The sequence below is a fragment of the Haemorhous mexicanus genome, chromosome 18 (genome assembly GCF_027477595.1).
Source record: "Haemorhous mexicanus isolate bHaeMex1 chromosome 18, bHaeMex1.pri, whole genome shotgun sequence".
NCBI classification, from domain to species: domain Eukaryota; kingdom Metazoa; phylum Chordata; class Aves; order Passeriformes; family Fringillidae; genus Haemorhous; species Haemorhous mexicanus.
In genome coordinates, this window is record NC_082358.1 from 13,894,150 (window position 1) to 13,914,105 (window position 19,956).

The following is a 19,956-nucleotide window of genomic DNA, read 5'->3' on the forward strand; positions in this document are numbered from 1 at the left end:
CCAGGCCACAGTGGTGAAACACAAGACAGACCCGAGCATTAATGGGAACTCCATGGGAGACAGCAGGGAAACCTGACTGGCTGAAAACATCACTGGGGCAGCCCCAGGAACCACCAGCTGTACACAGCCAGGTCCAATCCAGCTCAGAACTCCAGCAGAACTTCAGCAGAAACAGTTTTCCCTGGAGCTCTGAGCCAGGCTTTTCAGGTTTGCAGGAACACCAGGAGCTCAGGTGTGCTTTCCTTCTGCAGTTCAAAGCAGCAGCTGCTCCCCCAGAGAGGAGGATGTTCACAGTGATGGGCATGGGATGTTTGGGTGATGACCTTCCAGCTCCTGTCTGTCCCAAGGATTATGGAGTTTGTAATGGATATCAGGAATTTCAGAGTGCCAGCACCTCACTTTGGGGTCTGTCAGGTGTGACAGCATCAGTCACTGCACGGCCTCAGGTTTTTGGGAACCTCCTCTAAGTAGGCTGAACTGACAGTGGGACCCTCAGAGGGTCTCAGAGTGTCTTGGGAATGCAGGCTCCAGGTGAACAAACCTTGTGGATCTCAGAGGCCCAGGGGCTGGCCTGGATCTGGGATTCAGGAGGCTCCCACAGCTCTCCCTGCTCAGGATCCAGGATCCATCAGTCCATGCAAATGCTGGGCTCTGTCATCTGAAAGAATCCATGATCCACTCCATCCATCCTCTTCTGAGAGAAACATCAAAGCTGAGTCAAAACCTCACTTACATTTTGTTCCAAACTGCCAGAATTCCACTGGAGCTATGCCTAATTTTGCTTTTGGCTCAGCTGTTCTCCTGCAGGTTCCCTCTGCCCTCCCTGCCAGGGGGGTTTTGCTGCTGATCCCTCATGCTCTGCTGGGTGAACCTTGGCAGCAGCAGCCAGATGGAAACCCTCACCTCCAACCCACCCACCACCATCTCCTGAGCACGTGTGGCAGGGGCAGAGGCAAACACAGAGCAGGAGTCATCTGCTCCTCCACTGTCAATATTTGAATGCTCTTGGCTCTGGCTCTGGACAGTCATAGAGAAGCTGGTTAATCATTGATAATTGTTGGGAGCTCTGTGCCATTGATGAACAGGAAGTTTTATGCAGCTGTCAGATGCATGAGCTGAGCATTTCCTGCAGGGGAGGAAGATTTATTTGGTGACAGCTTCAGTGGAGATTTTTAGAAAGAAAAAATAGCATTTTGAGGGCTGAAAAATTGTGAAAGCAGCACAGTTTCCTGTGCTTCGCAGAAGATTTTCTGTGGCTGCCACCCAGCTAAATAATTCCCAGTTTGGCAAAATAAAATTCAATGTGTGTCCCTCTGATCTGTCCTTGATGGAAACATGGGATGGCTTTGAAATTACTGGGAAAGAATATTGAAGAGTTGAAAGACACCTCAAAGAATGGATGGCTCATTGTCCACACAACTGGGAAAAATTAATCAGAATAAAGTTCACTGTGATGGCTCAGTTCAAGGAAAATCCTTTTTTTGGAGGAAAAGGAGCACTGCAATTCTTACATTCACAGGTAAAGGACATGATAATCCAAATTGCTTCCTTCATGATGAATATTAAGGTTTTAAGGCTGAATTTGAAAACATTTTAGGAGCAAATAGATCCATGGAAGGCAAAATATGGCTCAAATTTGTAGTGAGTGTAATGACCTCTTACAGAAATGAAGCATTTTTGGAATTAAATATTTACATCCTGCATTTCAAAACCACTTCACAATAATATTTTAACCAGGGAGAAAGACCAAACAATCAAAATAAAAAAGACAATTAGTCCAGCATTATTGCATGGGAGACTGGTTTCACTGCCAGCCTGGGATTCTGTGCCTCAGCCCAGGGATAAATTCTGTTCCAGGGAGCATTCCTAAATCATATCCTGTCTGTGGATGGAATTCTGAGACTGGAGTGGTGGGATATCACCTGAGCTTGTAGCAGACAGGGATTTGCACCAAGGAGGAAATGAGAAAGGTGCTTGACCCAGGGCTGGAAGAAATGAGGGAATCAGGATGTCCCCTCCCTTCCCTGCTGAGGAGCTGGATGCAGATTCTTGCTCTGGTTCCACCCTTGCAGGTTCCTCATCACCCCTGAAACACCTGACGCCCTCCCCAGCCAGCACAACCCTCCTGACAAATCTGTTTTCCTCTCTTTGTCATGATCAGTAACAGAATTACACCCAAACCCACAATGAACTCTGAAATAAAAGTGCCAGCTGGATGATGCAAGCAAGTCAATGGTGTTCCTTCCACACCATAAAATTGGGAATTCTCTCTTGCTATTTTGCTTGCCTGTGGAAACCTTTGCAAAGGCAGGTTTTATTGGCTGAGGTGCTGTGAAAACTGAGAACAAAAAGCTCTCCCTGCTGCAGCCACCCCCAGTGTGAGTGAGCTCTGTGACTCACCTGGGGGAGCAGCAAATGGTGACAATGGCTTTAAAATAGCAGCACTTAGTCAGGCTGCATGCTCTGCAGGGGGATTAGGAGCCACCCAGGCTGCACACTCTGCAGGGGGCTCAGGAACCACACTGACAACAGTAAACAGCCCTGCCAGTGAAAGAACTTTGGGCTTTTCTGCATTTTGGGGAAAGCCCGTGTTGGGAAGGGGTTGGTGAGGTTCCAGCACAATGTCACCATTCCCACAGCAGGGTGGTGAGGGGCTGCCCCAGGGTCAGGGACCCACGAGTGCCCTGGAGCAGGTTTGGGTGGCCAGAGAGCTGAGAACAGAAAACACCTGGGGAGGGCTGGGAGGGGCACGGGGCTGCCCCACCCCGGCTGTGTTTGCACCCAGTGTTTGTGAGAGCTCCCTGCGTGACCGTGGGGCAGAGCAGGGGCAGGGACAGTGGCACAGCAGGCAGGGCTGGGTGAGCAGCACATCCATCACCTGGACCAGCTCCAGCTCCCAGAGGCTGTCCTGGCCCCTCTCCCCCAGGTAACTCCTGCATCTCCTTCCTATTCTTCCTCCCTTCCCTCTGTGCAGCTCTGCTCTGCTGGTTTGGCTTTTCCTGGGTTTTGCTCTCACAAAAGCATTTTTTGCATTTGCTTTCTGCTGCTCTGCTCCAGCAGTCCTGCCTGTGCTCTCCTGCCCAAGGATCTCGGGAGCTCCTGCAAGTCTCATTTTCTGTATTTGTGTTTTCAAGCACCAGCTCTGCCTTTCCCCAGCAGTGCCCTGGCTTTTCCTGCAGAATGGGAGCACACCTTTGTGGCAGAGCTTCCCCAGCCACGCTGGGACTCCTTGCTCACCTGGTGGCATTGTGGAGCTGTCCCCTCCCTGAGAGTCCAGGGTGTGAATGTTTGAACTATTTTGCTTTTCCCACTTGGCTCCAGCGTGGAGTGGCTGAAAGAATTGTATTAAAGTGTCCCAAGAGCAATAAGGACTGTAAATCAGCATGTCCTGCATGCCCAGCCCCTGCCAGGCTGGCTCCCGGGTGTTCCTTGTTTGCTGTAGGTGACTCATCCCAGCTCCTGCTGTCCCTGTGTGCCCACTGCTGCTGCCCAGCTCCCCCTCCCCAGTCCCAGGTGCCTCTCCCTGCAGGACAAGGCAGAGCTGCTCTCAAGGTAAGCAGAATTTCTGAACTCTGTGCTGTCAGCAGCCCTTTCTTCGCTCCTCGTCAATCAGAGCTGAAAATTCTGCTTTTCCACCTGGACGTGGCCATGTCTGCAGGCTCACCTGGGTTCCAAGGGCAGGGAAATTGATTCTTTTCTGTGATGTTTAAATGCAACTTATGCTGAGTTTTAGGGAGGAGTTAATTGTGGGCTTTTGGCATTTACAGACATGGGTGATTGCAATATTCCAGGCTGGTCAATGCATCAGGGAGGGGAGGCTTGGCTGCCTTTAGCAGCACACAGCAGATCAGAGATTTTGCAGTAATTTCCTCTCATATTTCCAAAGCTTTTACCATTCTGCCAGGACCAAACCAATGATTTTTGAGAGAGAGTGAAAAAGGAGGATTTTCCCAAGCCTTGAACTTGGCACACTATGGTGCACGTAACATTAAAACCCATTAAAAATGCATTTATTTTCCTTTTGAATTATTTTCTGCATTACAATGGAAGCAGTGAGGCATGATTTGGGAAAGGGATTGTTTCAGAGCTGTAGAAGCTGGTAGTTCATGTTCCTTTTGGAACCAGTCAGGCTGGATTCCAGCTGGCCTGAGGGAGCCCCCACAAGGAGAATACCCTTGGAACCTGGTGAAAAACCTGTACCTGGAAAGGGAGCCTCAGGACAGGAGTTACTGCAGCTCCTGCTGACTTTTAGGGGCTTTCCTCTCATTTTGAAGAATGTTCTTGTATCAGAATAATCTCTTTTCCCTCTCAGTCCTCCAAGTCCATCTTCTCCCATAAAAGCTGTCCCATTTTCTCTGACACAGTGAGGAAGTTCTTCCCGCAGAGCCCTGGCCCAGCTCCAGGGAGGGTGTGGATCTCCCTCTCTGCAGACACCCCAAACCCCCTGGCTGAGTTCCTGTGTCACCCGCCCCAGGTGGCCCTGCCTGGGCAGGGGTTGGGCTGGCTGATCTCCAAGGGCCCTTCCAAGCAAATCCTGCTGCAATTCCCAGATTATCTGACCCACAAACCCATCGGGAGAGCTCCTTCATTGGCCTTTACTTGCCTTCACGTTGAACAACTCCAGCTTTAAGCCACTGTGTATCAAATGAGAGAAAAATGGCTGTGAGCACTCTGGGAAAAGCAGAACCATTCCATGGGAATGGCAGGGCTGGGGCTGCTGTTTGTCAGCTCGGGAGCCACACGGGGACAGTCAGCTGCAGGAGCTGGCACAAGGGCACAGCTGTGACATCAGCTGCCAGTTTGACTCATTTTGTGTTTGGCTCCTCACTGCTGCTGCTCACATTTGTCTATAGGTGGCAGTGACCTGTCATTTTTCTTTAAAATAAAGCAGAAATAGCACACGTGGATGTTTTCTAAATCATGCAGGGGTTTGGGGTGGAAGGGACCTTAAAGCTCATCCTGTGCCACACCTGCCAGAGCAAGGACAGCTCCCCCTGTCCCAGGCTGCTGCAGCCTGGCCTTGGGCACTGCCAGGGATGGGGCAGATACAGCTCCAAACTCTCCATGTGCACAGCAGAGAACAGTTTGGTGGTTTGGGATCACATTTGGGATTGTGTAGCAAGTTTTCCCATTTTTTAGCAAAAAGCCCCTCCTGTTCATCTCCATCTTTCCTTGAGAGAGTTCCTGTGAGTGAAAATGTTTTGAAATTCCACATGGCCGCTGTGTGTGTTTTATTTCAGTGAGAATTATAAACTGGATTTTAGGCAATGGCTGAGCTCCCCTAGAGCAAAGTCTGCCAGAGATCTGAGCCTCTGGTCCCTGCTCTGCATCAGCTCCAGACAGCTCACCTGGAGTGAGGAAATCTGCTCCAACAGGAAGCTGCAGGGGCTGAGAATCAGCTACAAATTGTTGAAATTAAGAAAAAAGAAAAAGAGGAATTTGCTTCTCTCTCTCACACAGATTTTACTGCACGTGTGAGAAAGGAAGCAAACCTGCAAATATTCCATCCTGGCACAAACCAGGCCTTGGGAGTGCAGGACAAAACAAATCCTCCAGATTCGAGCAGATGCTGAATTTACCATCGAGCCTGGGTTCGGATCTTGTTTTCTTCTCCTGCCAATGGATAACCCTGGAAGCTGCCAGGAAACAGCCACAGAGCAAGGGCAGGAGCTCTTTGTGCATCCACGGGGAGGCTCTGGCTGTTTCCCACTACAAATCTGGACTTCTGATTTATCCTGGGAATATCAGCTGAGGAATAAACCCTGTGAGACCCTCAGCAATCAGAGCAGACCCAGGGCTGGGGCTGAGAGCTGACCCTGCTCTCCCATCCCAATCCTAGGCAAGGCCATTTCCTAAAACTACTGATTTCCTTTTTTCCCTGGTTGCTAAAGTGGTTCAATTAAAATTTAATCTGATTTATTTAAAGGAGGTGTTCTCCTCCATTCTTTGCAGCTTCACTGATTCCCCCAGGCAGGAAGCAGAGCAATAATAACTTTGTTAACTGTGGTGGCTGTGCAGGGCATCCCAGAGGGTGAGCACAGCTCCAGCCTCCTCTCCTTGGGCACCTCCCTCTCTCCAGGTGTGGCTCAGGAGGCTTTCTCCTCGTTGTTTATTTGGGAACTTTAACAGCAAACACACATTTATATCCTAAGTCAACAGGAGCTCCCCTCTTCACTCGGGTCAGCTTTGCTCTTCCACCGTTTTTCAGGGAGTGTTTGGCCCCAGAGAACTCACAGAGCAAGATCAGAGGGTACATAAATGTATTCTAAATTAAGGGTAAAAGAAAATAAGGGACAAGAAAAGAAAGCCCCCTAAATGTATTTGAAATTAAGAGGAGAAGGAAAATAAACTCCCAGAAGGTTTATGTGAATTAGTAGACAGGCTGCAGTTCAGTTTCCACGTGTGATGCCTTTCCATGCTGCCTCTTTCCTTCCCTCTGCTCTTTATTAAATAAAACCCAAAGAAAACCACACAAGCTGTTGTAATTTCTGCTCAGGTTTTAGCCTTGTTCTGCTGCTCCCTCCTGAGCCCCGGGGAGTTCTGCAGGTGGGGCTGCAGCCAGTTTGCCTCCACAAACAAGAAAAGTTTGTTGGCTCGTGCCATTTTGGGGAGCAGCTGTGAGCCCTGAGCACCACGGGCTCGGTTGGGGCGGGCTGAGGATGGGGCAGGTGCCTTGGGTGGGGTTTTAGGGATTGTAACACCTGCCCCCGTTGGCTGTCTCTTAACTGGTGCATTCATATTAATGTCAGAAAAGGGTTCTTTGGGGTTTGTCTCTCCTCCACCCCACAGGAGCTATGGGGAATAACCTGAGCGTGCCAGAGGAAGCTGAGGATGACAACACCTGCACAGTGAAGAGTTACCAGGTGAGCAGCCCCCCTCCCACCTCCCCTGGCTGCTGCCAGTGCAATTTTCACCCTTTTCATGTCCTAAACTCTCTGGTTTTTGTTATTTCAGCCTCTCCCCGAGTCTCCCGATGGTATTACAAATGGATCTGTGGTGTTTGTCCAGAGCCCTCCCCTGGCAGTCAATGGTGAAGGTATGGGCTGGGAAGGGGTGGAAGTGCCCTGGGGGAGGTTTGGACTGAAGGAACAATAAATATTCGTGCGTGGCTTGGAATTAGGGGATGAACCTGTGGTCCAGCTCTGACATGGAAATGTGGCTCTGCAGAAGCTGCAAAGTTTAAATACAACGAAAACAAAAATAAGGAATTCTTGCCAAAGTTCTCTGGATGCTGGTTAGTAGTTGTGGGGGTTTGGTTCTGCCCTGGCCCCAAAAAGTGGAGTTACAGGGGAGGGCTTTGTCTGCAGCATCACCAGGCAGGGGTGGGTGCTCTGCTGCTGGTCCCTTCCATGTTTGGGACAAACTCTGCCCAGGCTCTGGGGGAATTCCGGGTGGAATTTGTGTCTCCAACACACCCTGAGGGAATTGTTGCTGCAAGGAGCCCAAATGGAGGCTCTAGGAAAGGGCAAAGCGCAGCAGTGTAGGGGGATTGTGGACTCTTGTAGAGGTTTGGGGTTTCTGGGGGACACCAGGAAATGTTTTACAAGAAGAGAGCAGTTCATGTGTTGGAAAAGGATAAAAAAATCCATGTCCTGGCTATGTGTTCTGATAAAGTCTTAGAAACCACCTCTGCGTTTTTAAATATGAGCCCTTCTGTTTTCCTAATCCCAAAGAATTTCACACTGAAGATCTGTGCTGTGTGGAAGATGTGTTTCAGTCAGGTTTTTTTGGTGTCTGGGGTTTTCTTTCTCTTAAAGGAAAATGTGAAAGGCATAATATTGACTAGACTATTACAATTATAATTTGAACTAATTTCAATTTTACATTGAAACTGACAATTTTCCTGTTCTAATTCAGCAAGTCGGTTTGAGCCTGTCAGCTTTCCACAGTTATAATTAAATACATCTAAATTCATCCTTGAAATGTGGTGATGACTGACAGGGAAATCAGATCCATATTCCAGCCCAAGCAGGGAAGAGAAGCTGGAGCTCAGGGGGAGCTGTAAGATTTACCTCTCCACGAGACCCTTTTTTCTTGGGATTTCACACCACATCATCTGTGCTTCTGCCTCCCGGCCACAAAACAGATCCAAGCAAGATTATTTTTCTTTTGTCTCTTGTTTCTTTTGTCTTGTGTAAACCAGGAGCTGTCTTTTCCTTCCTGTGAATCCCATACCAGGGATTTTCACCTCAGCTGTGTTATCAAAGCACCATTGTTTTATAAAATCATAAAACATACTTTTAAATCAAAAGAGTTTTTGCATCTAAGGCATGATGGCCACATGTGTACACGTGGAATGATTTGTGTGAGTTTTGGAGGAGGAAATGTGATTCTGAGCCACAGTTTGTGAGAGAAGAAATGTAAAATGTAAAGAGAAATGTAAGGATAAGAAACCTGGCTGGGATGTATTCATCCAGGCTCAAAATATCTGTATTTTTATTATATATCTTTATCTGTATTCAAATCAGGCTCAAAATAACCCACAGGCAAAGGAGAGGTGCAGGCAGGAGCTGCACTGAGGAGAGCAGGCAGCAGGGTGGAGAGAAATGAGTGAAATAGTTCTGACTGCACACAACTCCCTTCTGGGAGTTTGGCCAGCCAGGAGATGGGATCAGTCCTGGTGCTTCCCCTTCCTTTTGTTTCCTTAGCTTTGACAGAGGAGCAGGTGATACACTGATGTATAACTGTCCCCAGTTTTACTGGTTTGGGGTTTTTTTGGATATCACTGATTTTAATTTGCTGTTAGCTGGGCTGAGTAGTGCCAAACCGGGCTGGTACCTGATGTGGACACTGCAGAGGGGTTGTGCAGGGGGTAAATTCACACTGATTTCAGTGAGGGGTGGCAAAAATCAGCTCTGGGGATGAGCAGAGGGTAAAATTCACACTGATGTCAGTGAGGGGTGGCAGAAATCTGCTCTGGGGGCTGAGCAGCAGCACTGGGGTCCCCAGTGTGCCCTCAGACCCAGCTCACCCCAGCCCGAGTGCCCATGCCCATGGTGCCTGTGGGTAATCCCCTCTCTCCTGTGCTGCAGCAGGTGCCATGGTGCCCGTGGGTAATCCCCTCTCTCCTGTGCTGCAGTGGGTGCCATGGTGCCCGTGGGTAATCCCTTCTCTCCTGTGTTGCAGCAGGTGCCATGGTGCCCATGCCTGTGGGTAATCCCTTCTCTCCTGTGTTGCAGTGGGTGCCAGGGTGCCCGTGGGTAATCCCCTCTCTCCTGTGCTGCAGTGGGTGCCAGGGTGCCCGTGGGTAATCCCCTCTCTCCTGTGTTGCAGGGGGTAATCCCCTCTCTCCTGTGTTGCAGCAGGTGCCAGGGCGGCTGTGCCCGTGGGTAATCCCCTCTCTCCTGTGTTGCAGCAGGTGCCAGGGTGCCCGTGCCTGTGGGTAATCCCCTCTCTCCTGTGTTGCAGCAGGTGCCAGGGTGGCTGTGCCTGTGGGTAATCCCCTCTCTCCTGTGCTGCAGTGGGTGCCATGGTGCCTGTGGGTAATCCCCTCTCTCCTGTGTTGCAGCAGGTGCCAGGGTGCCCGTGCCTGTGGGTAATCCCCTCTCTCCTGTGTTGCAGCAGGTGCCAGGGTGCCCGTGCCTGTGGGTAATCCCCTCTCTCCTGTGTTGCAGCAGGTGCCAGGGTGCCCGTGCCCGTGGGTAATCCCCTCTCTCCTGTGTTGCAGCAGGTGCCAGGGCGGCTGCAGGCCGGGAGGACGCGGCCGTTTCCTCGGCAGAGCCGGGCCGCGGTGCCCGGGCGGGCGGGCAGAGCGGCGGGAGCGCTGCCAGCAGGGCCCTGCCAGCTGCCAGGCCCCGCTCCCTGCTGGCCTTCCCCTGGGCCGTGCCAGCGCCTGCCGAGGAGCCAGCGGCGGCTCCGGCCCCCGCAGAGGCCACCCTGGGTGCCAGCAAAGGCCCGGGCGAGGGCGCGGAGGGGCCCGGGGCAGCCCCCCAGCACGGGAGCCATCAGAGGCCGGGCCAGGCCCCGCTGCAGGCCGTGGAGCTCGCGGGGACGCCTGAGGGAGGAGATGCGGCCGCCCCACGGGGCAAACAAGTGACACTCCTGGACAGGATCTTCAGGCTGGAGAAGGGCACGGGCAGGACACGAGGTGACCCTGAGGGGCTGGACATTCCCAACGGGAGCATCGCGGCCGGCGCGCCCCACGGGGAACCGCTGGGCAAGGCAAGTGCTTCCTACAGTAGCCTGTCATTTCTGTTTTGCTGGTGGAACCTCTTGGGAATGTTGGCAGGGTGGGATAACTCCATGTGGGGGTGGGAATGAGTCAGTGTTCCCCTTGAAATGACCACAGGTAACTCCCCGGGACAGAGGTGTGGAAGATGAAGCTGTGGCCAAGGAGAGATGCTCTGTCTCATGACTAAATCCTGACCTCCAGTTTAATTCAGTTTCTAATTCCCCGAAAGGTTTGGGCAACACGGCTCCAACTGCCAGGAGGAGCAGCTGCCAGCTGCAAATGAAAGCAAAAATACCTGAAACCAAACCAATTTTTTGTGCTGTAGGACCTTGGAGTTTGACACTGGATGGGTTTCTAAAAGTTCTTTGGTGTGTTTTGTGCCATTTTTAAAATAGCCCTACTTCTCCAGCAATAGTTGCTGGTTACCCTGTACAACAAAATAAGGAATATTATGCAGCATTGATTTTTGTACTCCAGCTTATTGTGGTGTTTTAGTCAAGGAAAAGTGGTTCATTAGAAATGATTTTACAGGATGAGAATGCAATATAAGAAACTATGGAGCTCTACTGAAAGTGCACTCTGGTCAAAGGAGCTGGAAGTTAATATGAGTTTAGATTTTGTACTTCCTGCCAGATCTGATGTCAGCCAAAGTAAAATTGTCAGGTAATTAGCTACAGAAGAAGCCCATCCTGTGAAAGGGAATAATGGTGTAACTCGGAGTTCTGCAGGAATTGGTGGTCAAATTGAAACCCTGTCTAATGTCAGGAACAGGAGGGAAAAACCAACATGTAAATACCATTTTAATAATTGCTTTTATTGGCCATTTCAGGCTTACAAATAACACTGATCACTGATGCTCTGGGTAGTGTTGAATTTAACTCATGGGATACTCACTGCTTACACTGCCAGCATTGCAAGTTGCCCCAAAATTCTTTTATTTTTAATCTTTGTCTTCTCTACTTTAGACTTCCTCATATTTGAAGAGCACATTTCTTGTATAAATTTACACATTGCAATATTTTCCTGAGGGTTCATCTCTAAGAAGGAGCAGTTGCATTTTTGCAACCGATTGGCGTGACCACACCATCCCAAAAAAACCATTTCCTCTCAAACCACGACAATTTTTCACCTCTGCCCCTCAGGAGTGCTCCCATCACTGGTGTTTCAGACAGCTCGGGATGCACATTTGAAGAACCCATGAAGGCATTCAGCACCTAAGCAGAACAGGGTGGATAATTTGAAATGCATCCTCTGTTCAGGGCACACTGGCACTTCTGTGTTCAGCCTCTTAGAATGGAGCTTTTCAACACCCCAAATTCCTGCAGATATTTCTGACTGTCACACACAACAAGTCCTCCCCGTGGCCTGCAGGAATTGTCTCTTTTCCCACCAAATGCCAAATTCTCATTTCCTACTTTGCTGTCACTGCAGTGACACTGCTTTCATTTACAGACTGGGGAAGGTCACAGCTGGTGCTGCTGAAGGAATGTGTGACAGTCCAAGCAAAGAGCACTTTGGAGCAGTTTTAACTAAAATTCAGAGTTAAACACTGCTGGGAGCAAACAGTCCTGTTGAAAGCTCAGGTGAGGCAGGGCATGATCAGGGACTGAAGGGAAATGAAATCATCCTCCCAGTTCAAGCAGGGAAACACTGCTCATCCAGATCGAGCTTTATTGTACCAATAACACCTGGATTTCACATTAATTCCCACTGGCTGGCAGTTCTGCCCCAGTCCACTTGTACCCATCCCCATCCTGGAGCTGCCTGAGGGGAATAACCTGGAAATCCCAGGCACTGCTGAGCCCTGGGTGCTGCTGGGAGTGTCTGCAGGATCCCAGCAGCTTTTTGGAGCCCAGGAACATTCCTGAGGACAGGTCTGGTTATCAAAAATGCCTCTGCCCCTCCCAGGTGTGGGCTTTAAGCTGCACCATGGACATCTTTGAGGAATCACCAAATTGGGGCTCACTGGGTAAATAAATGACAGATCTGGATCACAGGGAGAGGAATTTTAAACTTATGCTTGAATTTTTGGGCTATAATTTTGTCTTTGGCTCTTTCAGATATGAAAAGGAATATATGGTGAGGGCAGAGAGGAGTTAAGCACCATTTTTGGGGAAAATACATCAGCTAAACACTGCAATGTGTTGCCAAATTTAACTCAATCCCTAAAACAAAGGCTGTGGCTCTGTCTTGCAGCACAGTTGCCTTCTGTTCCCTCTGAAGTTCCAATTCTCCTGCTGGATGGGAGAATGACCAGGCCTAATTTAATTACTGTTACTGCAGTAACTACAAACTGTTACCAAATAATCATACTAAAAATCAAGATATCGCTGCCAACAGCTCCTCTTTTCTCTTTTTTCCTTTGTGGATTATGACTTGTAGTATCTGTAAATGCTAAAAGCAAAGTTTCCCTGCACTGAGTGCCAAGACAAAACAAACAGCGTTGCTGGTGAGTAAGAGAGAGGCTCCACAGTCGTAGCTTAAGAGCTGCACAAACATTCTGTGTTTGCTGAGCCACTCTTTATTTTTGTGGTCTACAAAACTACATTCAGAGCGCAGCATAATTAAAACAAGGGCAGAATTCATGAATTCATGAAGCATTTACTATGTAAGCCAAAGAAAAGATAAATTATATGCCTGAAATGTTTCACTGAGCCATGATTCATGCAAACAAAAGTGCTGGCAGGAATACATTCTTTTGATATGTTTGGGGTTTTTTTTTTCCTGATGACTGAACTGAAACTACAGTATATTTAAGGTGTTTATTACCCCCAAATTTAGCTTCTCAAAGACATGAATTGAACATTTACATAGCATCTATTAACTCCTAATACTGATCTTCTGTTATTCCTGGGGTTTCTTTCATTATTTACCCCCAGGGCTTTGAGCAGGGAGCTGCCACAGAGGCTTTTGTGGTGATTTTGTGGCTCTGCAAACGTGATGCTGCAGGGCTGTGTGTTCTCCGTGCCTGATTTCTGTGCCGATGGCCCCAGCCTGGGCTCTTCCTGCAGGAGCGTTCCCAGGGGAGCACAGGATGGAGCACAGCCCCTCTCCAAGGCCAGGCTGGGGTGATTCTCTGGAACCCAGGGCAGCCTTGGCTTGGGCAGGGTCGTTTTTAGTGGGAAAAATTAGAATAAAAGCATCCTAAAGAACCTTTCCCCGTGCTGGGTGATTAAAATAGCACAACAATTGTGTAATATGGGTTGCTTTATGTCACCAGTGGAAGGAAGAGACTTTAAATGGTTTAAGACTTCAGAGGGATCAGGACAGCTGGGTGTGGTGTGGGCAGTGCCAGCAGAATACAGGCAGTTGAAATGGGCACACCAAATGGGGCACCCCTGAGCTGTGAGGTTGGAGTTCAGGGATTTTGGGATGGCCCCAATCCTCAGGATCTGCAGTGGCTTTCTCTCTTCAGTGTGACTTCATCAGGGAGATGTCCTGGATCAGCCAGAGGTGCTGGAAACAGCTGTGTGCATCTCTCTCCCAAAATGCATCCCAAAGGATGCACTGGGCTTGTCTGTAATTCCAAAAAGTCATTAAATCTGATTCTTGATAGCATCCAGCTCCACAGAGTGTGGTGGCACCAAGCATTGGGCTGTGAAGCTGGTTTTGTTTAGCAGCACATCAGCCTCCTCCTCCTCCTCCTCCTCCTGCCTCAGTTGTCCCTTGAACTCCTGGAGCAGAGCCAGCATTTTCCATGGCACCAGAGCTCTGTGTGTGCCACCCCGGGCTGGCGTGGCCACGCGTGTCCTGCATGGGACAGATTGTTCCTGGGGCCACTCTGGGGCTGGCAGCTGCACAGAGTGCTGTGTGAGACCCTTCAGGGGCCTGCTGAGCATTCCAGCCCTGCTCTGCTGCCTCTGGGCCATCCTGCAGAACTGGGTGGGTGGGGAATGACACTGGAGTCCCCTCTGGCATTTCAATGGACACTTTAACTCCCTGCAGACTGCTGCCACTGCCCACCCCACACCCAGCTGTCCTGATCCCTCTGAAGACTTAAACCATTTAGAGTCTCTTCCTTCCACTGGTGACATAAAGAAACCCATATTACACAATTATTGTGCTATTTTAATCACCCAGCACAGGGTAAGGTTCTTCAGAGCACTTTTATTCTAATTTTTCCCACTAAAAAAAGCACTGAGCTATAATGGGCTGGTTAGGGAAAAATACCTTTGATGTCACTTAGGCATTCTTTGATGTCACTCTCTCCTGCACAATACTCTTGTTGAGCTTTCCTGTGTAGGTTCAAGGCAAAGCTGGACAAAATGGAAGGTAAATTCAGTGTGAGAGGTGCCAAACTCTCCAAAACTGGTACAAGAAATGTTTTTTTAGAAGCAGACCCTTGAACAGGTGTCTAAACAGAAAACAAGTACCTTAATAGTACCTGCTTTTGTGAGTGCTAGAGCCCTGGAAAATGTTCTGGGGCTCTGTGAAGTGTAATTCCATGAAGAGAAGAGGCAGCTCCATCTGGCTAAGAGGAATTACTTTGATTTGTTGCCTTTTTCCTTCATTTAATGTGTGTCACGTTGGTGTTTGGTAGATAAAAATGATTCCTGGCATGGCAAAATAGAGAACCAGAAGCCATCTTTGTATGGTGCACTCAGACACGGAGCTGGCAGGGCCAAAATCTCAGTGTTTGCTCCCATTTTACACAAGTTCAGCCTTGGAAAGACCAAAGTGGAGTTTGGGGCTCGCCCTGTGCTTGTTGTGGCTGAGAAGAGCATTCCCCCAAGCAGCAGCAATGCTGAGTGTCTGAGCAGAGAGGGGAAGGAGAGGGATAAATGCTGGATTGTTCTGCCCGTGGGCTGGGCAGGAATGGTTGGAATTGCTGTTGTGACTCCCAGCAAGTCACAAAAGCCACTTCTGCATTCCACGGGGAATCAGGCAAGCTGGCACTGAGCAATCTGTGCCCCCTTTTATGTTTTAGGAGATAGATGAGTGCAGCCAAAAGCAGCTTGGGCAGGACTCTGCAGGTGAGCAAGACCTGGCTGCTGCAGCACCTGGGAGGGCACAGGCAGAGAGGGACAGTCCCCAGGCAGCTGCAGGACAGGGCTCAGTCATGAGCTTCCTCAGAACACTGGTAAGTTCTGCCTTTCCTTTCCATCTCTTCGGGTTTCAGTTGCTTCCAAAAATCCCCTGTGGGATTGGAAAATTTGTAGAAATAATGTAAAGATGTATAAATAAATGTAAAATGTTCTCTGTCCTGGGGGGATGAGGAGGGGTGTGGGGGGGACACTGAAATGATCAAGTGAGTGCCACCTGCTCTGCAAACTTCCACTTCTACACAGATACAGCTCTTGAACTGTCTCAAAGACTTTCTGCTTGGTATTCCTTTTGTATCACCTCTAAAAGTTCATTTTTATTAATTGATTAGAAGCTTGAATAGTAAATATTCGATCTGGGCATTTTTTACCATAGCCATTATGTGTTCTCAAGGAATATTTGCATTATCAGTTTTCCCACTTGAGGCAAGCAGTATTTGTATTTTCCCTTTGTGCAAATAAAACCTGCTGATTTCAGACTGATCTTTTCGATCTTTTGAAAGGCTGGGTTGAGTGACTGTTTGTTCTCAAATTTTTTTAAGGTCTCCCCAAGCAAAGCTGAAGCCAAAAGTGATTCTGAAGACAAGGTAGGCAGTTGCTTGTTCACTGGTCATTAGGTGTTTTTCACACAGGGATTTCCTCTTCATTTTGTTGGGTTTTTTCCCAAACTGATGTCATCGTTTGAAGTAATTTGAAATATTTTTCCCCTGGATAAATTGAAAAGGAAGAGACTGAACAGTGCCATTTTTAATATCATCTGTTTCAATCAAAATCTGTTGTGCTTTCTGCAGGCTTGGTGATGATTGGTGATGCTTTTGGTTGTTTCTCTGACTTGTCTTTGATCTAAAATTTCCATGAAAATTTTAAGTCCACGAAAAAAGTTCCATTTGCTCATAGAACAGTTTTCCTTGTGCCATGAAAAACTTTATTAAGAAACAAGGAATAAAACCCTAAAAATGGAAGTGTTTTTTTCCATGCAGATATTAGCCAAAATAACAACATTTTTGGGTGTTCTCCTATTTTTTTGTTCTTTTGTCCTGTTCAATGTTCAGTCTTTGCAGCAAGCTTGGTGAGTACGTGGGGTATTTAATTCTGAATAACTCTGAAAATTATTCTCAGTAATTCTGAATAACTCTGAAAATCATCAAATAGGGTGAAGCTTTTCCAAGCTATGCAGAAAATGCAGTTATTAAAGTGCTCTGGCTCAGGCAGACTTGCAGCTCTTCCCAGAGGTGGTGAACAATCTGGTTTGGATGGAAACAGCCCCATTTCCCTCCCTGCCTCTGTCACCTGTGCCAGGTGACTGCTGGTGCTGCTGTCATTTGGACAGGAGTATTCTGGGTGGGTTTGGTTTGCTGGCACACCTGGCAGGGCAAACAAACCCAGGTGACTTGCAGGATGTGCAAACTCCTTACAGGAGATTAAGTGGGAGTTCTCTTTTACTGGGAGTTCCTTTATCTGATATGGCATTTGTACTTCAGTAAAGGGGAAATGTGTTGAAGAGGTTAATTTATCAGCTCCCAGGTAGAAAAACTGCAGATTTTTTGGTTGATAGGAAATAATGGCCCTTTTTTTTCCCCCAAAAAAAAAAACAACTGAAGTGTGTTAAAGGTAAAGCTTTGCTAAGTGAAGTTTTCCCAAGTACTGTGGGGCTGTTGGGTGGCTGCTGTGCCTTCAAATGATAGAATCATGGGATATCCTGGATCTGGAAGGGATCCAAAGGTTCATCCAGCCCTGACCCTGCACAGACCCCCAACAATCCCACCCAGAGTGTTGTCCAAGCCCTCCTGGAGCTCTGGAAGCTTTGGAGCAGGGAATGATCTCTGGGGAGCCTGGGCAGTGCCCCAGCACCCTCTGGGGGAGAAGAACTTTCTGTTTCTGTAGGGTCAGGCTCTTATCAGTGCTGGCTGCAGCTCTAATCAGCTGCTGGGCCACGTGTGCTGCCAGCAGCCAGGCACACCCTCAGTGCTGGCTGTCCCTCTGATGCCTTGTACAGGCTGCCCTAGATAGAGATGGATGGAGATAAAGAATAAAGCAGGGATTGATTCCAAGGATCTCCTCCATGGATCCACCTTGGGCAGCACCAGAGCCCAGCCAGGGCTGCACCCAAGATGACCCAAAATGGCCCCAAAATGCACGGCCGGGCACGGGGTCTCTCCCTGGGATCAGCTCTGCTCCATTTGCACCTTGCAGTTCACTGTCCCAGCCCAGCTTTAGCCCAGCCAGTCCCACCCTGCTTGTTTTTCTCTCTCCAGCCCACGGGGTTTGTGCTCTTGGGCTGAGATTTGGCTCATTTGTCCTTGGTGCCCAGCTGGAGCAGGAATTGTTTTGTCTCCCTGCTCTGTGCACAGAGCTCACCATCCCATAATATGAACCCAGACCCACACACCAAAGCAGCACAGAACTTGAAACATAGAAAAGCTGAACCCTGGGGCATCACCTCGGTGCCATCCCTCAGTGCCATCCCTCAGTGCCATCCCTCAGTGCCTGTCCCTCCCTCTGTGCCCACCCCAGTCCAGAGCCGGGTCACACCTGCTCAGGCAGTTCCTACAAACCAAGAGGTTGTTTGGACAAGGTCTGCCCTGGTCACTGACCTCACCCTCCTGTGGCAGGCCCTGAGCTGATCCTGTGTCCCTCTGTGTTCAGGAAGTGTAAGAATTTAGAACTTGCAGGAATAAGGGTCAATTTGGCTGTGAGAATTAGTAAGGAGTAATCCTTCATTCTCCTCCAGGCCAGGTAATCAAAGGCATCTTCCTGCTTTAAAGCCTGAGACCTCAGACAGTTAATTAATTAATTTCAGAGACATTAATGCAAGCTTGAAATATCTTAGGCAGTGTATATCATGAATATTCACACTGCCCTTTTCCTAAATAATGCATTCTATAAAACATTTTAAAGTCCCTATTATGCTTCAGTAAAAAGACTGAATGCTCCTCTGAAGATTTATATATTTGCCTGTTTTAAAATGATAAATCTGAAATTGCTTCTTTGTGACTTGGAAAGGCAGATGTTTGTGGTATTTAGGTTTCAATTTAGTGGAGATTTTAGAGGGAAAGTTGTGGTTTAATTTGGAATCGAGTGGATTGCCTTGGCTTTTATTTTGCTGCTCGTGTGAAAGAAACTCTGAGGAGAGCTGAGAAGTCACTCAGGGAAAAAATCCACAATTTATCCAGAGCAAAGAGGGAATATTTTCCTTTAATGCCACGTGTGTGATGATGGAATGCTGTCTTTGATAAAGCAAATATCTGCAGTAAGCACTCACCTGCACCTGCTGTTGTGCACAAGGGCTCCAGGGCGGAGAAGGGCCCTGGGGGACAGCCTGGCCCGAAGGCAGCGGCAGAATCCCCCTCCAAAGGAGCCAAGAAAAAGAAGGCAGAGAGCCCCAAGCTGGGCCACGGCACCTTTAGCAAACTCTTTAGGCACAAGGTTGGTATGGAGCTCCAGGAGCAGCAGAACCCTGAGAAATCACAGCTGGCTCCTGGCACAGAGAGAGAGGAGCTCTTTCCCAACATCTGGCCAGATGTGCAGAGCTGTGGAGGTCCCTGGGGGAGCATTTCTGTGCCGGGGGGATGGGAACCATCCAGAGCTGGGCCCTCTGTGAGCTCGGGGTTCTGCAGCAATCCCTGCAGCAATAATTCCTGCCAGTTACTAACACGGACTAAACCCCCCTGGCCACTAAAAACCAAAATCAGAGGTGCTGACAAACAATGAATTGTGTAGAGGTGACCAAAGCCTGAGACCAGAGAGGTTTGGGAGCTCAGCCCAGCCACAGGTCAGGTTTTATGTCATTACTGTACACCAGAACTTGGCTGAAATTGGCATTTTGGGGCATCTGATACAGCACAGAGGAGGCTGGAATGTGGAATTTCCTGCAGAAATAGAGATTTCTTCCTGCAACCAAGAAAATTAATTAATTTTAGTTCTGATTTAGTTTGAAGTTGAAAAAAATCTGGGTTTGATGAGTACTTTAAAGGGCTTTAAATGCACAGTCAAGAAAATGGCTGTTTCAGAGGACATGAGCTTTTATGTTTAAAAACAAAAATTACCAAAAACTTTAGGTCTCAAGTTCTGTGTTTGAAGATTTCTGAACTCTCTGAAGATGATCATGGCAGGCAAGCAGAGAATTGCAGCTTTTTTAGCCCAGAGAATGCAGCAGAGACCCTTCCAGTGGGGGAGGAACATAATTAATATTTAATTCTCCCTCCAGACACCCACGTGGAATTTCTGGTGAGTAGGGGGCTTTATAATCCAGGGCATAGGGCATTCTTTAATACATTTTAAAACCAAAAATGTTCTTTCCACTATCTCATTTTTGAGGGGAAAAAAAAAAAGTCATCTGCATATTACTTAAGGAATAATAGTATTCCAAATGAATTCAAGTGTGTAGTTCTTCCCCAAACCTTAAATTTGATATCTCAGCTTCATTTCTTGATAAAATTAAAATATTAATTACTTGTTCATAATGAATTAAGATTTCCTGGCAAAACCCAAACCTGACTGGCATTTTTTAATATTCCCTTCCAATAATTAATCTTGTGATAAATTTTAGTGAGAAGAGTCCCTGGAATATTTAATGGAAGTTTAAAGAGGTTGTGAGTTAACAGAAACATTGTTTTTCAGGCTCCTGTGTTACAAAATCCTAACTCTAAAGCAGCTTGTGATGCTCTTTATGCTCCATCCATGCATATTTGTCCTTCATCCCATGCTAATTTTGCATATAACTGTGCTAATTTATGGAAGTTT

General features: G+C 48.1%; 1 protein-coding gene across 6 annotated transcripts in view; it reads left to right on the plus strand.

The window, feature by feature from the left end:
* The first annotated feature begins 2,771 nt into the window (after window positions 1–2,771).
* BCAS1 (brain enriched myelin associated protein 1) overlaps window positions 2,772–19,956 on the plus strand; it is a 34,128-nt gene continuing 16,943 nt past the window's right edge. The window contains exons 1-8 of one of the 6 annotated variants that reach the window (XM_059862881.1): window positions 2,781–2,926; window positions 3,443–3,552; window positions 6,755–6,863; window positions 6,955–7,036; window positions 9,668–10,161; window positions 15,099–15,251; window positions 15,756–15,800; window positions 18,499–18,639. In XM_059862881.1, the coding sequence (XP_059718864.1) occupies window positions 6,795–6,863; window positions 6,955–7,036; window positions 9,668–10,161; window positions 15,099–15,251; window positions 15,756–15,800; window positions 18,499–18,639 (984 nt within the window). In that variant the 5' untranslated portion in view covers window positions 2,781–2,926; window positions 3,443–3,552; window positions 6,755–6,794. Of the gene's footprint in view, window positions 2,927–3,300; window positions 3,553–6,749; window positions 6,864–6,954; window positions 7,037–9,667; window positions 10,162–15,098; window positions 15,252–15,755; window positions 15,801–18,498; window positions 18,640–19,956 lie in introns of those variants that run through there. The other 5 variants (XM_059862879.1, XM_059862880.1, XM_059862877.1 and 2 more) reach the window with 5 other exon arrangements.